At 41.8% G+C, this 21,032-nt stretch overlaps 1 protein-coding gene across 3 annotated transcripts; it reads right to left on the bottom strand.

Annotated features, from left to right (window-relative positions):
* Positions 1 to 3,479: 3,479 nt before the first annotated feature.
* Positions 3,480 to 19,242, bottom strand: LOC138798746 (membrane-spanning 4-domains subfamily A member 4D-like). Of its 3 annotated transcripts, XM_069979316.1 has the most exons (6): positions 17,714 to 19,242; positions 14,328 to 14,438; positions 9,849 to 9,905; positions 6,873 to 6,992; positions 6,096 to 6,218; positions 3,480 to 4,315 (listed from the first exon to the last, which is right to left on the bottom strand). In XM_069979316.1, exons 1-6 carry the CDS (start codon positions 17,969 to 17,971, stop codon positions 4,163 to 4,165), a joined length of 822 nt encoding a protein of 273 aa, XP_069835417.1. In that variant the 5' UTR covers positions 17,972 to 19,242; the 3' UTR covers positions 3,480 to 4,162. The 3 variants fall into 3 exon arrangements, 2 of the variants coding, with proteins under 2 accessions (XP_069835417.1, XP_069835418.1); XM_069979317.1 differs by lacking the exon at positions 6,096 to 6,218; XR_011364149.1 differs by lacking the exons at positions 3,480 to 4,315; positions 6,096 to 6,218; positions 17,714 to 19,242 and adding an exon at positions 13,431 to 13,651 and having other exon boundaries at positions 6,961 to 6,992; positions 14,328 to 15,163.
* Positions 19,243 to 21,032: the final 1,790 nt, after the last annotated feature.

Below are 21,032 nucleotides of genomic sequence, written 5' to 3'. Positions count from 1 at the left end.
TAAGGACAGGGTAAATTTTCATTTTTGCATTCTCGCTTTTCCTCCTCGCCTTCTAAGACCTATAAGTCTTTTATTTTTCCATCTACAGGGCCATGTAGGGCTTGTTTTTTTCAGGAATAGGTGTACTTTTATAATGGCTTCTATCAATCTACCACAACATGTATGATGAAACCCCCAAAATATTATTTATGGGGTGAAATTGGGGGGGGGAAACACAATTCTGCACATTTTGGGGGTTCCATGTTCATGTAAACTGACATGATATCTTTGTTCTATAGGTCAGTCTGAATACAATGATATGCAGGTTACATAGCTTTTGTAATGTTTTACTAGTTTTATTAACAGCAAAACTTTTTTTTGCAAATAGATGCGATTACAATGGCCCTAGTGTGACTCTTATAGCGCTTTTATTTTTTCATATACGGGGCTATATGGGGTGTCTTTTTTTGCGCCATAATCTCTAGCTTAATTAATTTTTATTTGTGTAGATTGGACGTATTGCTAAATTGTTATAAATTTAAGAAAAAATAAAATTTAATAAAAACCATCAATCTTGGTGGGGTTTTTTAAACCAATTTTTGTTTACACCGTTCACCGTGTGGGAACAATATTGTTTTATTTTATTAGGTCGGACAATTATCCGTGCGAGGGTATATAATATGTTTATTTATTTGTATATTTTTATGTGTTTTATATATAAAATGGGAAAGGGGAGTGAATTAATTTTTTATTGGGGGAGGGGCTATGCAGTTTTTTTAAAAACTTAAAACAAAATTTCCTTTTACACTTTTTATGCCCCCTTTAGGGGACTTTAACATTTTTAAATTACATTATATACACTGATCATTGCTATTTCATAGCATAGGATTGACCAGTATTATCTGTGATCATTGCATAGAGCCTGCCTGTGGCCATAGCATAGGATTGACCAGTATTATCTGTGATCATTGCATAGAGCCTGCCTGTGGCCATAGCATAGCATTGATCAGCATTATCTGTGATCATTGCATAGAGCCTGCCTGTGGCCATAGCATAGGATTGACCAGTATTATCTGTGATCATTGCATAGAGCCTGCCTGTGGCCATAGCATAGCATTGATCAGCATTATCTGTGATCATTGCATAGAGCCTGCCTGTGTCAGACTTAATACATGGATCGCTGATCTGACTTCCGGGAGGAAGGTAAAGGACCTTCTGCAGTCAGGCTGAATGATCAGAACCCCAGCATTACACTGGGGGGGTCCCGATCAGGCAGTAACAGGAGCTGCAGCCCGCCATTAACAGTGAAGGCTGTGCTGCATATAGCAGCGGGTCCCCACGTGCTATGAAGTTACCTCAGCTCCTGAGCTCGCTTCATAGCGCTGCCAAACCCACTTCCGTACAGGTACTTCATGGGTCCTTAAGTGACAGGCTTCCATGACGTACCTGTATATCATGGGTCCTTAAAGGGTTAAGAAAACTTTACATGTCACATGTAAAAAGTTTTGGTTTTCGGTTAAGATCTGGGTCTAGAGACCACCATCAATCATTAGAACGAACTGGGAGAAAGGTGCGACTTTGCCCAGTTTGCTGCAATCTCCATTCAGTTGCAGGATGGAGTTGCCCTAATAAATGTCTACGGGGCCATCTCCTATAGCTGGACTAAGATCACAGTGAGTCGTGTAGTTGTGCACTTCTCTGTGGTTGAACCCAAATAATTTGGGTCAGAACCCAAATAATCTAAATTTTTAAATGTGACAGGTGAAGTGTTTTCTTAAATGATAGGGACACTTTATTAGAACCATGTCCCTATAGTTTTTTAAAGAAAAAAAAACTAGATCTTCCTAACTTTAAAGCAACTTTAGTTGTTTCTCGAAAAAAAGGGGTGAAAAGTGGGATGCACTTGCAGTTTCTCTCAGTATGTTGCCAATATTCCAGTTCAAAGGTCAATTGTTACTGTAGATAATGAAACAAAATTGTGTTCCAGCTCACCCAGCTAGTACACGACCATGGAAATCTTCAGGTATCTTTTATAATTGTATGTGAATGTAGAGGGAGGGATCATATGTGTTCTCCCTTATATACGCTTCCTGTCTACACAGGATCTATGATCTAAGGGCTTACAGCCAGAAACGCGTAAGATGAGTCCTGAGATGAGTCCGACGCTCATAGAGAATGAATGGAGCATCGGACTCACCATTCATTCTCTATAGGCAACGGACTCATCTCGGCGCATAAATCTAGAAGCGGGACCCAGCGCGATCAGGTAAGTATAGGGGGCTCTAGCGGAGGGTCGGTCACAATGGCAGGGGGGGTGACAGGCCCTCTTTAAGGCTGTGCAGTGCAGAATTCCACTGCTAGTCTGATAAAGAGGACTTGATTCTTAAAACGCGTAAATTGTGCATATTTTAATAAATATATTATCCTTTTAATCTGTTTTTAACTGTTGGAGTTCTTTGGGTAGCACTGACCATTATAGATTAGTCACACTTTTTTCTTTTGTACCTGGTTTTTGTCTTTCTCTAGGGGCCCCTACCTGGGAGTATCCCATTCAGACTATCCTAGTGCTTGCATTCCCAAATTCTCCACTAGAAATATCAACTTCTTGCCACTTTAAAGGTTTGATACCCACTTGGGTGATATACATAAAGCCCAAGGGGCTTAAAGGCGAGCACCCCATCAGCCCCATCTCTGCCTATTAATCTGATTTGTTTGTGTGGTATCACACGAGGAGCTGCTGCCTGGCTTTATTCTCTCCCTCTCCTCTATCAAGCTTTAAGGCTAGAGGACTAGTGGACTCAACCGTGGGAATCCAGGATCACTGTTTTATGTGAATAAAGTTGAAAACTAGAATGGAGCCTAAAGCCTTGTCTACAAGAGGTCAGATGCAGCCCAGAATGTCTGTGCCCTGAAGCAGGCAGGCGTGGTGACATCATTGTGCCCCTTGCACCAAGTAGAAGTAAGAAGATGGGCCCTGCTTCTTGAAATGCAAATGGGGAGAAGGTGAGTTTGCTCTTTTATTAATTTCTTTTTCTCTTAATTTTGGTTAAAAGATGGGGAGGGGGCCTAACTACTATTGAGGGGACCGAACTAATGGGAGGAAAAACCAACTTGTTGGGGGGACCTACCTAATAGAAGTTTACCTACCTAATGCTAGTGACCTACCTAACCGGTGGCCCTATCTACCTATTTAGGGGAACTATGTATCTACCTACTGTAGATGACAAACCATGTGTGAACATAGCCTTACTGTGATACTGGTCTTTGTTTACTGACTATAGTGCATTGTATGTGGCTGTATTTTGTATTATGATATTTGAACATTTCAAGTCCCACTTTTAATTTTGTGCAGGACCACAGTATTCTAAGCTAGCCGTGTATGTACACTGCATATCAATCTAAATTAATGAGGCCGCATGTATGGAGACACAGAAATGACAGACACATGAACATTCTTTAAAGAACCTTTATATAGCACCTAAGGCTATATTTTGTGCAACTATACATACATTATTGTCTGCAATTCCCCTTAATGGGCTATGCAGGGCATTATTAAACAGAGAACACATACAACAATCTAGCTCATTCAGATATATTGAGGGGTTTTCGTGAATCTATGTACGCCAGTTTCACAATTTTCACTTTTTACACTTTTTTGACACTTTTCCCGAAACATGGATGGAATTTGGCTGGAAATCCCACATTTACTGTAATTCACACCAGAAAATAGGTGGGAATTATAGCTAAAATCTACCATAGCAGAACTTTTACAGCTCTGCGTTGTGCCGTTCTTCTAGAAATAGGTATAGGTTATACATTTCTAGTAAGAATAGCAGAGCAATGGCACATCACAGAGCTATAAAAATAGGTGATCCAGAATTATTCTTTCATGGGCATTGCACATGCTAAAAGCAGTGACAGATCCTCTATAAAACAGGCATGTAAAATGCTGGAATCCTCATATATGGTATTTGGACACTAACAAAACCGATCAAAGTGAACCCCCTATATTTTTCATTAAACATTATGGCAAGATGGCACCCATGATGCCAGTGTGACCGGGACACATCTTTGCTTTAGTACCATAAGCTCTTGGTTTCTGCCCATATAAATACTATTTTTAGATTACAATGCAGTATCTTCTAATATGTATGCATATTCAAGCAATATTTATGTCAATGCTTTATGCTGCTTGTTTGATGTTATCTTCCATGTTGCCCCTGTAAGGCGGAGGCGATGGTGGTGGTGGTTGCTGCATTTGAGGAAATGTTGGAGCCATTGCAGAAAATACAGATGGGGGCATTGAGATCACAACATCGTTCTGTATCATAAACACCTGCAAGGGACACATAAAATATATAAATGGGGGATCAATTTATATTCTGCTATGAACAAAACTATTAATTGGATACACTAGGTACACTTTAAGTGCCCTTGTCATTAGAAAACTATGTTCACATTTCAGAGACAAAAGTTTTGATTGGTTAGAGTGTGACCCCTACAATCACTAGAAAGAGCTGAGAGAAGCGCGCAGATAAGCGTTTCACTCTTGTTCACTCTGTTTACTGTGTTCTCATTAGTTGCAAGAGATGAGCTCCCTTGTAAGTCTATGGAGCTTATCTAGTGCAGCGAGATAAGATAGCAAGTGGTGGAATGAAGCACTTAGCTGCATGCTTCTCCCAGCTCATTCTAGTAGTTGGTGGGGGTCTGAATGCTCAGACCCTGACTAATGAAAACTTTTGACATGTCTCTGCAGAATAAAAAAGCAGAAGGTGCAACAGCAACCTACAGGTGCAAGTGCTTACCGTATATACCCCCCCCCCCAGTGTGCACACGATAAAAACCTGCTCTACAAAAAAAATGAGGATCTTAGCAAACTATTTGATCTAACAAAGTGTACCATGTCACCACATTAAGGTGTCCTCAGAGACATGGTCCCTACTCTAGCATTCTCACACTAGCAATGGCCTCTCCTGGGCTAAATAAGCCTACAATGGGCAGATAGGATCCAAATCTCTATTTATAGCACCCACGAGACATAGGTGGAGTGCAAGCCAACAGGAGGTAGCCACACACCCCACATACAACAGAAAAAAAGCAAAAAATTGGCAGCACCCCTATGCCTCTTTTCACACAGACTAAAAAAACAAAAACAGAAGGTGCAACAGCAACCTACAGGTTTAAGTGCTTACTTTTGCTTTTTTTATGTCTTTGCAGAATGTCATAAAAGGGTCCGTGAAGCCTCAGTTGCGATTCTCAAAACATGGGAATAGCCAGATATCCCTCTAGAGAAGGAAAACCTGTTGCCAAGGGGGGGCCTCCCAGTGGGGAGATCACCAAACCACCCTGATACGTAGCCCCTTAAGTCCCACATGGTTGCGAGTATTAGAACATAAATAAGAAAATACCAGGGTGGCCACTTTTGTATCAAAGTCTAACTCTGTTGCGAGTATTGCGACATGACAAGGGTTTACCAAAGCCAGGCATCCATCCATAGACAGCTGTTTCTGTGTATTTGCCCCTCGTCAGTGTGGAGCAGGATTCTGAATAGACCAACAAAATACAGCAATCTCGGAGCTCAGAGAGATCAGTAAAAAAATACAAGTACTTATTATGGGTCTGCATTGATAAACTGCCACCTATAAATTTAAATATGCAAAATATGCATATTTAAATCTATAGGGGGCAATGTATCAATGGAGACACTTGAGTCAGTACTACATTGGATTTTTTTCACTGATCTCTCTAAGCTCAGTGGTTGCTGTATTTTGGTGGTCTATTTTTTATTGCCCCCATTAGCCAGAATACTTCTCCACACTGACGAGGGGCAGATACCCTGAAACAGCCGTCTGTGGATGGTGCCTGTCTGTAGATCTCTCTGAACTCAGTGATGGCTGTGTTTTCTCTGCAGAATGTCAAAAGTTTTTTCTAACAACAGGGACACATGAATGAGGATATAGTCGTATAAAAATGTAATCAAATACATATTAGCAGCAAATCGGCCTAGCATTATTAAATTAGGCAGTATGGTATCAATTGTCTAAACTCTTCTTCTTTCTGGTTATATTTTAAATTATATTTTCTTAAAGAGTTTTGGTAATGTTTGGAGCTTTTACCTGGGGAACAATAGAAGATGCATGACACAAAGAGCGACATCCAAAGACCGACAAAGAAATCGACAAACAGAAGAGTAGAAGATTTGTCACAATCAGAAAGGAGTCGATTAAATATCCTCCAATCTGTAAAAAAAAACAAAAAAAAAACATGAATATTAATTAGGTTAAGATAATAGTCATCATAAATGGAATAGTGAAAAATTATAGTTATTTTATCCAAATAAATACATCAAGAGTGGAGATGAGCGCAACTGGAGCATGCTCAAGTGTGATTGTTCAGCATTTGATAACTGGTGGCTGAAGAAGTTGCCGTCCTTGCTGCCCCGAATCGCCAGCACCACATTGTAGAGCTCCTCACGCCGTTCCCGATTCGGGGATTGGCCTGTCTTTAGAACTACTTTTATCTATGTGGTGCAGCAGGGTGGGCAGTCAAACTGGCGTGGCTTATAACATCAGTGCCCTAGGCCTGCGGCACCTCTCTCCCTGCCCGGCTTTCTGAAAGTGAAGGGAAGCTGGGAGAAAGGTGCCGCAGGCCTAGGACAGTCTTTAGAAGGGTTAACAGAGTGGTTTACAGGTAAAATTCCCTCTTCCTCAGGTCCATATATACTAATACAACTATTCTTTGATCCTTAGTAGATTACCATCACTGAACTCGGAGCAGGACAACATGGTTGTAGCCCGGCTCATTTGAAACATTCCAGTGATTTATCTTTATTAATGTGTATTGTTTGATGTAAAGACTAAAGGGGAAAAAAAGAAAAATTAATTAGGACTTACAATTCTACTGTGACAGAAGTCTCCATAACACCAAATGACGGCTAGGTCTATAGCTGTCAGCAGCAGTCCGACCGCACTAAAAACTGTAGTGAAAATGTTTAGGGTCAGAGAGCCTTTGATCTGTTCAAGCAAAAGAAAAGAAGAAGAATAAAAGTGAGATTGTGATTTTATATACAATACATATATTATATACAATTTCCATTCTCTGATATTTATTTTAATATACCTAGCTTAGGGGTTTCAGATTGGTGTCTGGTCTATGGCTTCAGCTGGCAGGTCTATATGTAGCATTGACATACAACACATTTACAATGAGTATTGAGCTTATCTATGGTCTTATTCACTTGGCTATACCCGGCAGCATGCCATGGGCGAAAACTGTACATCATCGTTACACAGAGGCAAAATCATAGAACATAGAATATTGTGTGCAGCTCTTGGCACCAGTGCATAAGAAAGAGATAGTAGGGTTTTATCTGACTTAAAGGGGCAACCAATATAATACAGAGAATGGACTGCAGAACTAGGAAAGATTGATAAAAAAAAAAAGTTATTATGTTTAGAAAAAGATGGCTAAGGAGGTATCTAGTGGCTATGTAGAAATATCTTAATGGTAGAGTTCTTTCCCATGATCAATTTATACCCAGGATTGTATATACAACAAGGGGGACTCTCTATGTCTAGAGGAGGACAGGTTTTAACATCATAATAGAAAGGATTCTCTGCTTTAAAAGCAGTGAGACTATGGGACTGTGTACTTGAGGAAGTCATCATGGGGAAGTATTTAAAAGAGTTCAGAAGAGACCAGTATACATTTCTGAAGTGTATTAATATTACAAGATATAGATACTAGATTCTGGAAAAAGGGTCATCAATCCAGGGAGTTTTTCTGATCGCCAGATTTAGAACTGACTTCTACCTCATTGTAGAATGATACACTGAACTGGGTAGACTTTTTTTCTTTTTTTTAAGCTTCCAAACTACTGATGTGTCAATCTTCATCCTTTTTCCAAATGAGGCCTTTTAACTCATCTGATAACATTTTGAGATAACATAGTGAAGGGTTGTCATAAAAATTATTTTTTCTAACTTAGCTAAGGGAAAGGTAAGGCTGGACACATCTGTTTGCTCTTTCAATGCATGCAGTGTACCAGAGATATTTTCCAGGATAATTATTATACAGTGCCCCCAAAACGGTGGCACAGAATTGTCATGTATATAAAACTTAGGGAACCAACTAGCTTTGACCCAGGATCCGCAGCTATCAAACTATTAGTCCCACTATAGCGCCTGCCCTCAGACTGTATAATCCACAAAAAAAATCAGGTGGTTCTTAAAGTGCAACAATAGTTTCAGAAGTAGTTTTAAAGGGGATGGGTATTAAGCTAATGGCTGAAATGAAGGGGGCCAAGGTGCTCAGCTCAGCTTCTCCTCTTAGACTTCTTAACATAGTTGATCAGAAGCAAAGGGAGAAACAATTTGTGGTGTCCCACTAGGGGTGTTACTGCTATTCACACCCTTCGTAAAAGTCTGTACTTTTTGTGGTCTCATCGCAGCCAAAGTATTACCAAAAGATGACCAGTAGATGTCGCTGTATCATATAGTGAAGTATAGAAGCTGCACGGCTCAAGTGTCTCAAAGGGTTATTGTATTTGTATGTACCAGATTCTGTGAACCAGTAGGATCTTCACTTTCTTCTGTCCTATCACCTCTTCCCTTTCTACTCTTCTGTTGCACTCTTTCCACCCAACCACAACGCACCTTACACACTGGTTAGGAAGTTAGTCCCTTGGGTGAAGGAGGAGTCTTAGTTGAGCTTTGGTGGAGAAAGGACACAGCTCAGATAGCTCTCCACAGTGGTTCTACCTGGGCCCTGGCCCTCTGCCAGGCCCGCTCTACTGAAAGGTCTTAGTCTTAGTCAGTACCCCGCAGGACAGTCCCCTCTTACAAACTTCTTTCTTGAAGTGCTTGTATGCTGAGTGAAGCAGTGCTAAACCCTTCAGGAGAGGACTAGCCAACAGATCACCTCAACCCACACCGAGGACTAGGAGTAACCCCACTGCAGGACAGTATCCACTAAAGAGCCAAAGAGCTAGGAACTGATCCAGGTGGAGCAAAGTTACTGGAAAGTCTATGAACTCCATCTCCCAGCGCGAGTGTCAGCAGGAAACCCTCAGCACTCTGCTCATCCCAGGTAACAAGGTCTGGGGCCTGTGTCACCCATTAGTATGGTTCAGCCAAAGCTAGTGGGCATAAGGTGGTGTGAAAAGGGTCAATACACAGGCCCAGGTTGTCTTCTTCTTCTTCTACAAGTATTCTTGTCTACAGTCCAACTTCCCGGCAGAGCACATTACTACTTGGGTTGAGACTCTCACGGCACTCTCCTCTCTACTACTACAACTCTAATACATCCTACGCAGCACTTATCAAGCAGATCTGGTGGTTTTACGTCTCAGTATTTATTGGAACTTTGTCAAGTGTATACCTAAGTACCTTTGTATTACCTGTTGCACATTTGCCGATAGTAAACCAAGTCAACGTTATCAACAGAGACTGTGATTATTCACTACCACCTGAACAGCATTCACACCGCAACCTTGGGACATTTCCCCTTTCTGTGGGTGGCGTGTCCTACCATCACTCGGGAGGGTCACTACACCGCTCTGGCCACCTTTGACTACACTATCCCAAGGGACCTGCAGCAACCCGACAGGACACAGACCACAGGGGAGAAGGGTACAATCGGCCTTACTCCTTAAAAGCAGGCGTGCCATCACACCTGTGTGCCCACCGGGCACTGGCGTCACGTGACAATCCCTTAAGGTCCGGCTGTATCTCGGCCATCCACCACAGTAGTGGCATCAAACTTCCACCTAGCAAGTGACCGGCCGTCCCACCACTACAACATCATCCGGGGGCTCACCTTAAATATATATATATAGTACAAACTTTATTCCTCTTCAAGACGTTACTTACCAAGCAGATGCTGGGTTTAGCCTGAGCAGCTATTGTCAGGGATCCTGCAATGATATACTAAAAAAAACAAAAAAAAAACATAATTTTAATGGTTAAACATAATAAAATTATGTACAGAGCACTATATTAGTACACAGGGCACCTGTGACTCTGCTGAGCGCATGATACAAATGAGTTACATATCTGTTAAGTATGGTGCAGGCGCAGACACAGACAGAAGAGGGCCCCGTTCAGTACGTGCAGTCTATTACTGAGAGTGAAGTGCTTGTCATAGTGCATCTCCCTCGTTGCCTCTTGGGAGATTTCTCACCAGTGCGGCAGGCCCCATAATGAATAGCAAAGGGAATCAATACCACATCTCCTTACATGAAATCTAGAAGATGTAAGATGTTATCTACCTTTTAAGATGTCTGTTTTTTTAGGTCAGGGTTTTTACAGTATACAGCAGCACAGGCTACAAATATGATAAATCCAACCATGCTTTAGTGTACAGTATCTGAAAGTATGAAAATGTTTCCTGTTATTTTATATAATATTCTTATGTTTGCAGATCATCTCCTTTATGTCCCCATGACAACACTTCCAGCTTGTACCTTGGAGATCCAGTGTTATCACATGGGGATTGTGTTGAGCAATGGAAGTTACGTGTTTATTTTCTGCATACAGCTCAATTATTATTGATAGTGAGTTCTACTGGGGGTAGAATCACCAGTAGGAGCAGCATGATGATGATGATGATGATGATGATCATCATCATCATCATCATCATCATCTTTCAACATATTCTGCAAAGGGTACAGACAAAAAACATAGATTACCAACCAATCAACAATCAAGACAAGGATCCCGAAGGCCATGGTCATAGGGATGACTCAAGAAGTTAAAGGACAACTCCGGCCAAAACTATTTTTTTCAAATGTTATTACTTATGGAAAGTGAGACAAATTTCTCATGTACATTAATTATGGAAAATGCACATACACCCACCGGGGTGTAATTACAATGGAGTGTCCAGCAGGGGGCGCACTATATATAGAAGTCAATTAGTACCATTGACTTCTATATATAGTGCGCCCCTGCTGGACACTCCATTGGAATTACAATGGATGTGTGTGTAATGTAATATACAGTGTACAGTATGTAAATGTAATAGACAGTATGTTTTTGATTGAATACATTTATGGATGCACTTCTCTCCCTCCCTGCTCGGTGCCCTCCAAACGTACTGGTTAAATACATTTATGGTGTCCTTGCTCCCCAAAGTATTCCATAAATGTATTCAATCAAAAACATACTGTCTATTACATTTACATACTGTACACTGTATATTACATTACATACACATCCATTGTAATTCCAATAGAGTGTCCAGCAGGGCCGCACTATATATAGAAGTCAATGGTACTAATTGACTTCTATATATATATAGTGCGCCCCCTGCTGGACACTCCATTGTAATTACACCCCCGGTTCGTGACGTCACTTTTTTTAGAGAATCTGAAGTCTCCATGATCTACTAAATTAAGGGAAATAGCCTTATATGTGCATTTTTCATATTTAATGTACCTTAGAAATTTGTCTAACTTTCCATAAGTAATAACATATCAAAAAATAGTTTTGGCTGGACTTCTCCTTTAAAGGCTTGGTTTGTACATAGGCCTAGTCATGAAAAGAAAAGTCAGTAAAAAAAAAAAAAGGAGGAGTATATATTGTACTGTACGGTATACATAAAGCATGAAGTATGGGGGATACTTTGAATAAAATGATCAGATTCCAAAGGATAATGTAGAAAATGTTTAACAAGAGAATCTTTGGAATAATTTTGATTGTTGGATTCCAGAGAACTGGTGTAACATGATTCATTAATGAGGTGCAGCAATGTGCAGAGCTCTGGAGAGTTTGGGCAGGGGTGGGGGGAACATAATAAAGAACCCATATTTACCATTCCCGGTGCCCTTGCAGCAATGCATCCTGCTTATGGTCAGTGACTGGGGTGGGACACTCTGCTGCAGTCACTGAGATTCCACCTTTTCCCGCCGTTCCAGTGAGTTGCGACATACTTCGAAGACGGGAGAAAATGAGCACCCTGCGGGGTACAGGAGCCTGGTGATGGGGCCAGGGGGTCTGGTAACTATACTTTCTTTACAATGTTTCCCCCACCCCACTGTAATTTTGTATTTCGCTGGGCTTTTCCTTTAAGGGTAGCTTCACATGTTCCGCATCGCAGTGGATTTCCTGCTGCGGATCCGCAGCAGATTTGGCTAAATGAATGAACACAGCATCAAGTCTGCACTGTAAAATCTGCTGCAGATCCGCAGCAGATTTGATGGTGCAGATTTAATGCTGTGTTCATTCATTTAGGCAAATCTGCTGCGGATCCGCAGCAGGAAATCCACTGCAATGCGTTACGTGTGAAGCTACCCTAAGTGGTTGTCCAGTATAAATTTATGTTATATTATGCTGCTGGAGGGATGTCAGGAACACATACTCACCTGTCCCACTCCGTCGCCATTGTCGGGTCTCCGTCTCCACCAGAGATATTAAAACATCCAGTGATTTGCCGTTCCTGATGGAAGTGGAAGCTCAGTATGGACTCTATACTGTATACTTCCATATACGGTGGAAACGGCAAATCACTGGATGTTTTGAAATCGCAGGCGGAGAGCAGGCGGCCCGGTACCATAACAACTTTTGGCATTTCATCAGACATGTGAAAAGTTATTGATCTCAGTGGGTCTCCCTGTTGAGACCCTCTGTAATCAGGAGATATAGCCTGGGAGAGAGCACGGCAGCCACACAATCCACTCCCCACCCGTACCTCTGTAACAGCTAATTTTGTCAGTGTAAGTCTGTGAGGCTACATCAGTGGTGGGCAATTCATTTTCCCATGTGGCCACATAAGAAATTGAAATGGGTTTTGAGGGCCAGACTGATAGGTGGGGACGGCCGTAAGGTGTGTGAAATAGTAATTCTGCTATTAGGTGTCATGTGCAGTAAAGTAAGTAGGTATGTGGGATATGTAGGATCCCCCATATAGTAATAATATCCCCTTCTATAACCCTCCATATGGTAGTAATGTCCTGTACCCACATATAGTAATAATGCCCCCTGTTGTGCACCCCATAGAGTAATTATGCCCCCTACTGTGCACTTCCACATACTGACAATCCTCCTGCTGTGCACCCCCCACACAGTAATAATGCCCCCCTGCTGTGCCCTCCATAGTAATAATGCCCCCTTCTATGGATCCCCATCCATAGTAATAATGATCCCCTGTTGTGTACAGAACCCCATTCTCAATAATAATGCCCCCTGTTTTGTACAGCCCCCACAGTAATATTCCCCCCTGATGTTCATAGGCTGTTCGTGCCCGCAGGTTATGACAAAGAATGGAGCAGCAGGATGCCGACAGTTTCTGTTGCTCTATTTTCCTCCTTATGTTCAGCTCGCTCACTTTGCAAAGAGCATGCTGAACATAACAGTAGCGGGGCACGCCTATAGGTTATTCTCTGGTGCCCTGATAACTTCAACAGGGGTTTTAGATAAGAGCAACTTAAGCCGAGAATTCTGCTGCAAACTTACTTGTTCCTATAGGGATCATCCTGATGGCTAGCTTTACAAGCTGGGCCTGTGTTCCTGGATTTGTGTCACTCAGTGCCTTTGACCAGCAATAGGCAGAACTTCAGAGCCAAGGACACAGGTACCTTTCAAGTTTATTGCCACTGACTCAAGGTGGTTAGAGCCCCCTACAGATGAGTACCAAGTGTCTGGATTAGTTCTCCCTTGAGGTAGCCCACTGTCTTCTAAGAAAACAAAAGATTTATTCTTAAGTGTCCCTGCCACAGCAGTGATTTACAGGTCTTACAATTGATTTCAGTATACCTGCTAGGAAGCAGTATAAGTGATTTAAGTGATTATTCAGTGTACCTGCTAAAGAAGCAGGGATTTACTTAAAAGTATCTTGAGAGTACCTCATAGAAAGCAGTGATTTTAAGAATTACAAGTATAAAGGAGATCTCAGCCAGTTAACTCTCAAACTAACTCTTAGTTGCATCTTGAGACAAGGAACTGTACTACACCTACGATTACACTGTTCTTTACCAGGTGAGTGTCTGGGATCAAGAAAGGCATATACTACTCAGGCCCTATAACAAGTACCTCAGCTGTACCACAACACCCCCGGGTTACTACAGGACTACTAACAATCTTGAGAACAGGGTGAATGAAGCAACAGCACTCAAGCTCAGCCAGCATTTCATTCATTCACTTTAAGAATGCCAAAGACAACCAAGTACAGCTTTCATCTATAATGGAAGTCTTATATTGAGCGAATGAATTTGCAGTCGAGCATGTGCACTGCTGCTCCATCCACAGATAAGCAGAGGCCCATCACCTACCCTGTGCATTGGTGATACATTTTAATCTTAGTATACTCATTTTAAATAATGAAATATAATGCCTATAGCATTCTGTACTTACACATATTGGACCCCAAAATGGAATTCCACTGGGTAGTGAAACTGAAAATGCTGTGAAAAATAGACCAATCCCAACAATAATTTGCAAGATGGCTGCCGTAATAAGCACAATCTGAAAGTAAAACAAGATAGAAGTTATATTTCTGTTATTTCTTTGCTTTTGGATATGGCTGGGCTGGTAGGCTCAGCTCTTGCTCTGCCTATTGAGTGTTGCTAGGCTGAAATTTTGTAAATTCTCATTACACTTGTCCCTATCCAGTCCACTGAATCTATTAGAATGCACTGCAATAGTATTTTGTTAGTGTCTTGATGCTGGGAACCCTCAGTCATCTAGGGGGTTTGTAAAGTCGCTGGGCAGTAGCTGGCTGCATACTTACCCAGGTCCTGCTCCTGCTCACTGCCTTTTCTCCGCCACCCTCCTTTACTGGTCATGGGTCTGTTGTAGTCCAATGGTATCCTCGCTTCTCCTTCCCTCTGCTGCTTCATTCTGCCCACTAGAGAAGGTGTGCAGGTGGGGTGTCCCACCACCGGTGTTACTGGTTTTTACACCCCTCGCAAAAACCTGTACTCTAAGTTAACATGGTAATGAAGTAGTACCTAAGTTTTACAACTAGATGTCACTATTATGTGTATATGCATTTGTGTATTGCACAGCTGTAGTGAACAAGGGGTTATTACTTGTTTGTGATCTGCGCACCAATAAGAGCTCTTTTCTCTTCTCTACCTATCTCTATCCATTTTCTTCTCTTTACACTTTCTTCTCCACCACTCACAGGAGACATTACACCTCCTGTAGGAAGTTGTCACATTGGGAGAGGAAGTACACACCCACACTTAGCGAGTAAGTCTTGGTGGAGAGAGCATGCAAGATATTACGTTCCCTGCTGTAGTCCAGCTGGAGCCTGGCTTTGCCAGGGGTCCCCTCCAGTCCGTATCCAAGGTCTAGTCTGTAGTGTGGTAGTGGACAGACGCACATGAGAGACGCAGACACCAGTTTCTTGAAAGCAGCACTTCTACTCAATATACAGTGTTAAGCCACTCAGGAGAGGAAGTTAGAGATTACCCCAACCCTTGCCGTGAACATTTCTAAAAGAGCAGGACAGTATCCTGAAACAAGAGGAACTGATCCAGATAGAGCAAAGTTGCTAGAAGCCTACGTACTCTATCTCCCAGCGTGGATGTAACCAGAAAATCTTGGCCACTCTGCTCAACTCAAGTAACTGGGTCTGGGTCTTGTGTCACCCTAATAGGACGGGTCACCCGACACTCTGGGGCAACCGGTGGTACAACTACAACAAAGGTCGAAACACGGGCAAAAGTAGTCTTCTATTTTCAAGTCTTCAACATTTTACTTCTACTTCTTCTTCTAAAGTTCCGTCAGAGCACACGTATACCCTGGATTGGGATTCTCGGTACAAACTCCTCTCCACTACTTTGAACTTGTAGCACTAACTCGTCTCTACTACTCTGAACTCACTCTATTTCTCAGCACACAACCAAGTCAGTACAGCTCTTCTGCTCCTAAAGCTCTTAACGCAGATTGTGTCCAGTCAAACCAGAAGTATATGATCAACTGCTGTACAAAGTATTCTCACAAGTAAAGAAGGTTTTATTTATGATAACAGGACTCAGTAACGTGAGTCACCTGCCCCAATCCTCCACCTGGTTGACTAAGCTGCTGTCTCATGACTATGTAGATACTGCCTATTTCTTGGTGCTCCACATCATCCTGAGATGGAAGGACCAGCCTGTACCCACACTGGGACCACTCTTGTGGAGTGACCTTATTTTCTCTAACCACAGAGGTCCAGCTTCCACATCCTGGAGCGGGATAAGGAGTGTAGGCCTAGTGGACCTAAAGCCAAACCAGTTTGGTAACACAGCAGATCCACATCTTTTGCTTATTACATGGTAGTACAGTCAGAATCAGTTTCGGCTGTTGCGAGCAGGTATCACATGTACCTATCTGAGCCCACTCAATGCTCCTTGTCTGACATTATGAAGTACATATCAGGAAGATTTTCTATGGTGATTTAAGAATGCTTCCTGTAGTTGCTTTTACATCCTTCTTATTGCCTTTATTTATTTTTTTTACCTTTTATTTACCTTTTTAAAAAAATATTTTTCCTCCCATATTTTACACAGATGCTAGCATATAAAAGTTTACTTGGTTGTGTTAGGAGTCAATGCAGTGGCTGATCAGGTGCTTAGGAGGAGGTCCCCGCCATCGCTCCCCACTTCAATAACTTGGCTGCATTCCTTCTGGTTACTTTCTCAGACTTTATAGTTAGAATACCCATAGCAACCAATCACCAATCTCAGATTTCATATGTTAATGAGCAGTGGTAAAATGAAAGCTGAGCTGTGATTGGTTACTATGGATAAGATCAGTTACGTAGAATCCTGAGAGGTCTCTGTTTCCCAGCTCAGGGTGATAATCAGTATACATACACAGCATCATATTTAACCTCATGTGTTCCAATGACTAGTTACCAGTTCTATTGGTGCATACTCTATTGGTGCATACCCTGTGCTGAATCGTAAAAAGAAAGCAGCGGAATGGCACTTCACCTTAAAAAGACTTCACCTTTATTTCATCAGACAATAAACAGTAGACAGCATCCGAGAGGTGCTCACTCCCTGCCATACCCTGTGCTAGTTAAAGGGGCTATCTAGAGAACAGGAATGGTCCTACCTTTTCTGTTCTCCGGCGCTCCACTTTTACCGTCTGCCCATCCGTGCTGATTCCTATGCAGACCAGAGGGGGGAAGGTGCATGACGCAGGCAGTGATCAATAGCTCCCCGATATTACCAATATCACAGCAACACTAGGAAGCTGCTGGACAATGCATGCGGGTTTGGTTTCACTTGCAGCATGCCCCTGCCCCCCTCTTGTCATCAGCCCAGATGGGCAGACGGAGGAAGTGGGGCCCCGGAGAGCAGAAAACATACGACCTTTTCCTCTCTCCACTTTAACCTGCATTGCTATTTACTTTGTATTTGTTTGTGGCTTTAGTTCCCTTTATTCTACCCCTATCTAGTTATGTATTATCTTTCAACATAGGTTGCAGATTGGCACTAAAATATGTCTAAACAGACAGATAAATTACTGGCTGATCAGTCATGTTTACTGATAGTGACTTAAAACCTCTAAGGTTAAACTATTAAAAAAATAAAAATAAAATAATAATAATAATAATAATTAAAAAAAATAAAATAATATATATATATATACGAATAAGCAAACATTGGCAAACACTGACTAGTCTAGATATTTTACTATATGCGTTATTATATGTGACCAGATACAGTCTGTAACATAAAACTCATTGGTAATGGGTTTCTATAGGTGCAGTATAAAGTGTATAAATCATTCCAACCACTCACCCCAAGAGCCTTGGGTTTGCCTTTTAGAAAGATTTGATAAAACTTGGATGATTCTGTAATTTGAGGGATGACCGCAGCAAAACTCCACTGTGGAGCCACGGTGGGGACCTTCCATGTCTGGGGATCGGGTGGAGCGATACATCCAGGAAGGACTGGGGGGACATCAAATTGTGAAAGACTGTAAGGTGGAGCAGTAGGGGTCATATCGTTGGGTAAGGTTTCATAACCGTGACAGCTGGCTTTGTTCTCCGATGACATTATGGTAAGATAGTAGCCGATAAAGAAGTGAAGAAAAATAATAGAGTAATATAAATGACCCAAAGGAAGAGAAAAGCAATGACCTTAACGGTGACAGAAGAGTAAAATAACAAACTGTATTCATACAGTGATATATTACATATTGCTTCCCATTCCCCTAATTGATGGTAAATGTCTGTGCCCAGGGGATCTATTACCCTGGTACAATAACACTGCACCAGCTGTACTTAGGGAGCAACGTGTAAATGTTTCATAGAAACCAGGAGCGAACATCAACCAATCCTCAACACGATGACTTCATTCACAATATAATAATATACTGCAATTACAAGATGCTTCAGTGACGGAGCAGAGTCTGGTTTTGTTTGGTAGTCTAACATGGAATAAACTAGCACATTGGTTAACATTGCTGCCCTATAACACTAGGCCTCATACCCCTGCTAAAGCTGATACTGTAACTGCTTTCCTATAATTATTAAAGTCTCTACCCCCCCCGCAACTTTGTTTTAACTGCACCCCAATATACATTGTTGCTGTACAGACCATACAAGTCCTAGCAGTGAGCAGGAACAACATAGCCCTACTCTTACTGCCGCTGCCTAGATCTCAGCAGAGAACCTCTTCAGCATTACACTCAATGGAGGGTGACCACTTCTATAACTGATCACTAGAACCATCATAAATGTTACAGTAGCACCATCTGGTGGCTGCCGGAGGAGAAATAATCTGTTTGCAGCAAATTCCATTCCAGTAGTACGTTTCTTTGCCCATTCCTTCTTGTTTTTATTATTTTTTTGTGTCAATATGTATAGTTTTTACTTAATGTATTCCTTTAAATTATTTTCTTCTTTTTTTTACAGTACATATATCTTTTTTTTACAGTACATATATTATTTTTATTTTTATATTTTCATTTTATATACAGTGGTGCCTTGGATTACGAGCATAATTCGTTCCGGGGCCGTGCTTGTAATGCAAATCCACTCTTAAACCAAAGCAAATTTTCCCATAAGAAATTATAGAAATGCAGACAATTGGTTCCACACCCCAAAAATAATGATTTATTATTCTGAATAACATGTAAAACAGATGAAAAAAACATTCAGAAACAGCAGAATATGTGATATTATAAGTAACTGTACAGTAATGGAGAGGATGGGAAACACAAGGGCGGACAGAGACTGCAGGGAGAATGAAGGAATGAGCAGGACAGATGTGGGCACATACAGTACATGCAGCTCTCTGTCTGGGGAGAGAGGGGTTACAGTTATGAAGACTGTCCCCTGATGTAAGCCCCAGCCTGAAGTGGATCTGCTATGATTTGGAAGGTGAGGGAGACTTCCTTGGTCATAGTACAGGGCTGTAGATTCCGCTATGCAGACCATGCCCCTCCCCCACTCACCCTCCCACCCAGTTCAGGCAGCTCTTAAACCAAAGCAATGCTCTTAAACCAAGTTACATTTTTGAAAAACTGTGAGCTCTTAAACCAAAACGCTCTTAAACCAAGTTACTCTTAAACCAAGGTACCACTGTATTTTTATTTTTGTAATAGAAAAGAAATAATTTATCTATTTTTCCCTTGATTTTCTCTGTAACTGGGGCTGACATTTTATTGTTAATCATTATAATGTTCCTACAGGTACCTGACATCCGGCCATGATGTGATTGCGGGGACAACAGTAGCAATTGTCCCAGCCACTTCCTGAACTGTATACAGTGTCTCCCTTTTTCCTGACAGATTATAGAACAAAAAGACAGGGGCACCTTTTTGTGCAGTGTCGCAAATGGCATAAAGATGGCAAACAAGGTGTATAGCAAGATACACTCACCTATAGAGGTTGTGTAAATATGTAGGCACAACCGTATCTAGCGCTTCAAATACATGTATCACCGTTGCTTGTCTGGGGACACCACTGGAGCTAGAGTACAACAATGTGAAGATAGATCCCAGAAAGGATCAACGGACATGTAATTCCCCTTGTGGAGAAGCGCAGGTGAATGTGGGCAATCAGGAGTAGAGCTTTTTAGCTATGTTGGTCTGAACAGTGGAACACCATACTGCCACCACTATTCAGACCAACATAGCGGAAGAGTACTATTCACGGTCGTCCACATTCACCTGCGCTTCTCCACAAGGGGAATTACAGGTCCATTAATCCTTTCTGGGATCTATCTTCACACTGACAGATTGTGAGCAGGATCCTTTACTCTTAGGCCCCATTCACACATCCACAGGCTTCTGCATTAGCACGCACCCATTCATAGAGAATAGGTGATTTGTGCAGCATGGATCGTGGATCTGCAGCAACTACTGATGTGTAAGGGGGATCTATTGACATCAATTGGTATGATACTGTCTGCAATTACAGATAGTACAATAATGATTTGTGAAAGGGGCCTAACACTGTAATGTCTAGGGGCCCACCATATATACACCAGATATAACCAGCGCCAAACCTTTCACATTACGATAGCCTCTTTGCACAGAGCTGTGTATGTGATCGGCGATGCTAGCTCAGTGCCAGTAACTTGTCAGTCACTATGCAAACAGCATAGTGTGGTGTCCCAGCACAGGGTGCTATTCCTTGGCACCTGTGTAAAGTTTTCTCTCAGGTTAACAAAGTGGGAGATGAAGTACCTTAATTTCCCCACTAGGTGTCGCCACTGTTTTGTCCTTTATGCACGGCTGTAGAGTCAAAGGGTTAACTGTTTTATGCTATGCTGACCAGTCACGGGTGCTCTTCTTTCCTTTCCTATCCTTTCTTTCTCTTGCACACACTCAGCCCCACCACTCACAGGAGGTTTTAGATTTACCCCTGTAGGAGGAGTTAACCTGGTGGAGGAAGTGAGTGTGTGGTGTCCTACCACGGGTGTTACATGTATATACACCCTTGGCAAAAGCCTGTACATATTGTACAGACTTAGTGATGAAAGTAGTACTAAAGTTCACCACTAGATGTCACTGTATTATATATGTGTATTTGGAAGCCGCACAGCTAAAGGATGTAAAGGGTTATTATTACTTTATGTGTCACCTGAATTTGTAGACCAGTAGAAGTCT

The sequence above is a fragment of the Dendropsophus ebraccatus genome, chromosome 8 (genome assembly GCF_027789765.1).
Source record: "Dendropsophus ebraccatus isolate aDenEbr1 chromosome 8, aDenEbr1.pat, whole genome shotgun sequence".
NCBI lineage: Eukaryota > Metazoa > Chordata > Amphibia > Anura > Hylidae > Dendropsophus > Dendropsophus ebraccatus.
The sequence above is the reverse complement of the archived record's forward strand: the minus strand, read 5'-3'. Positions and strand labels throughout refer to the sequence as shown.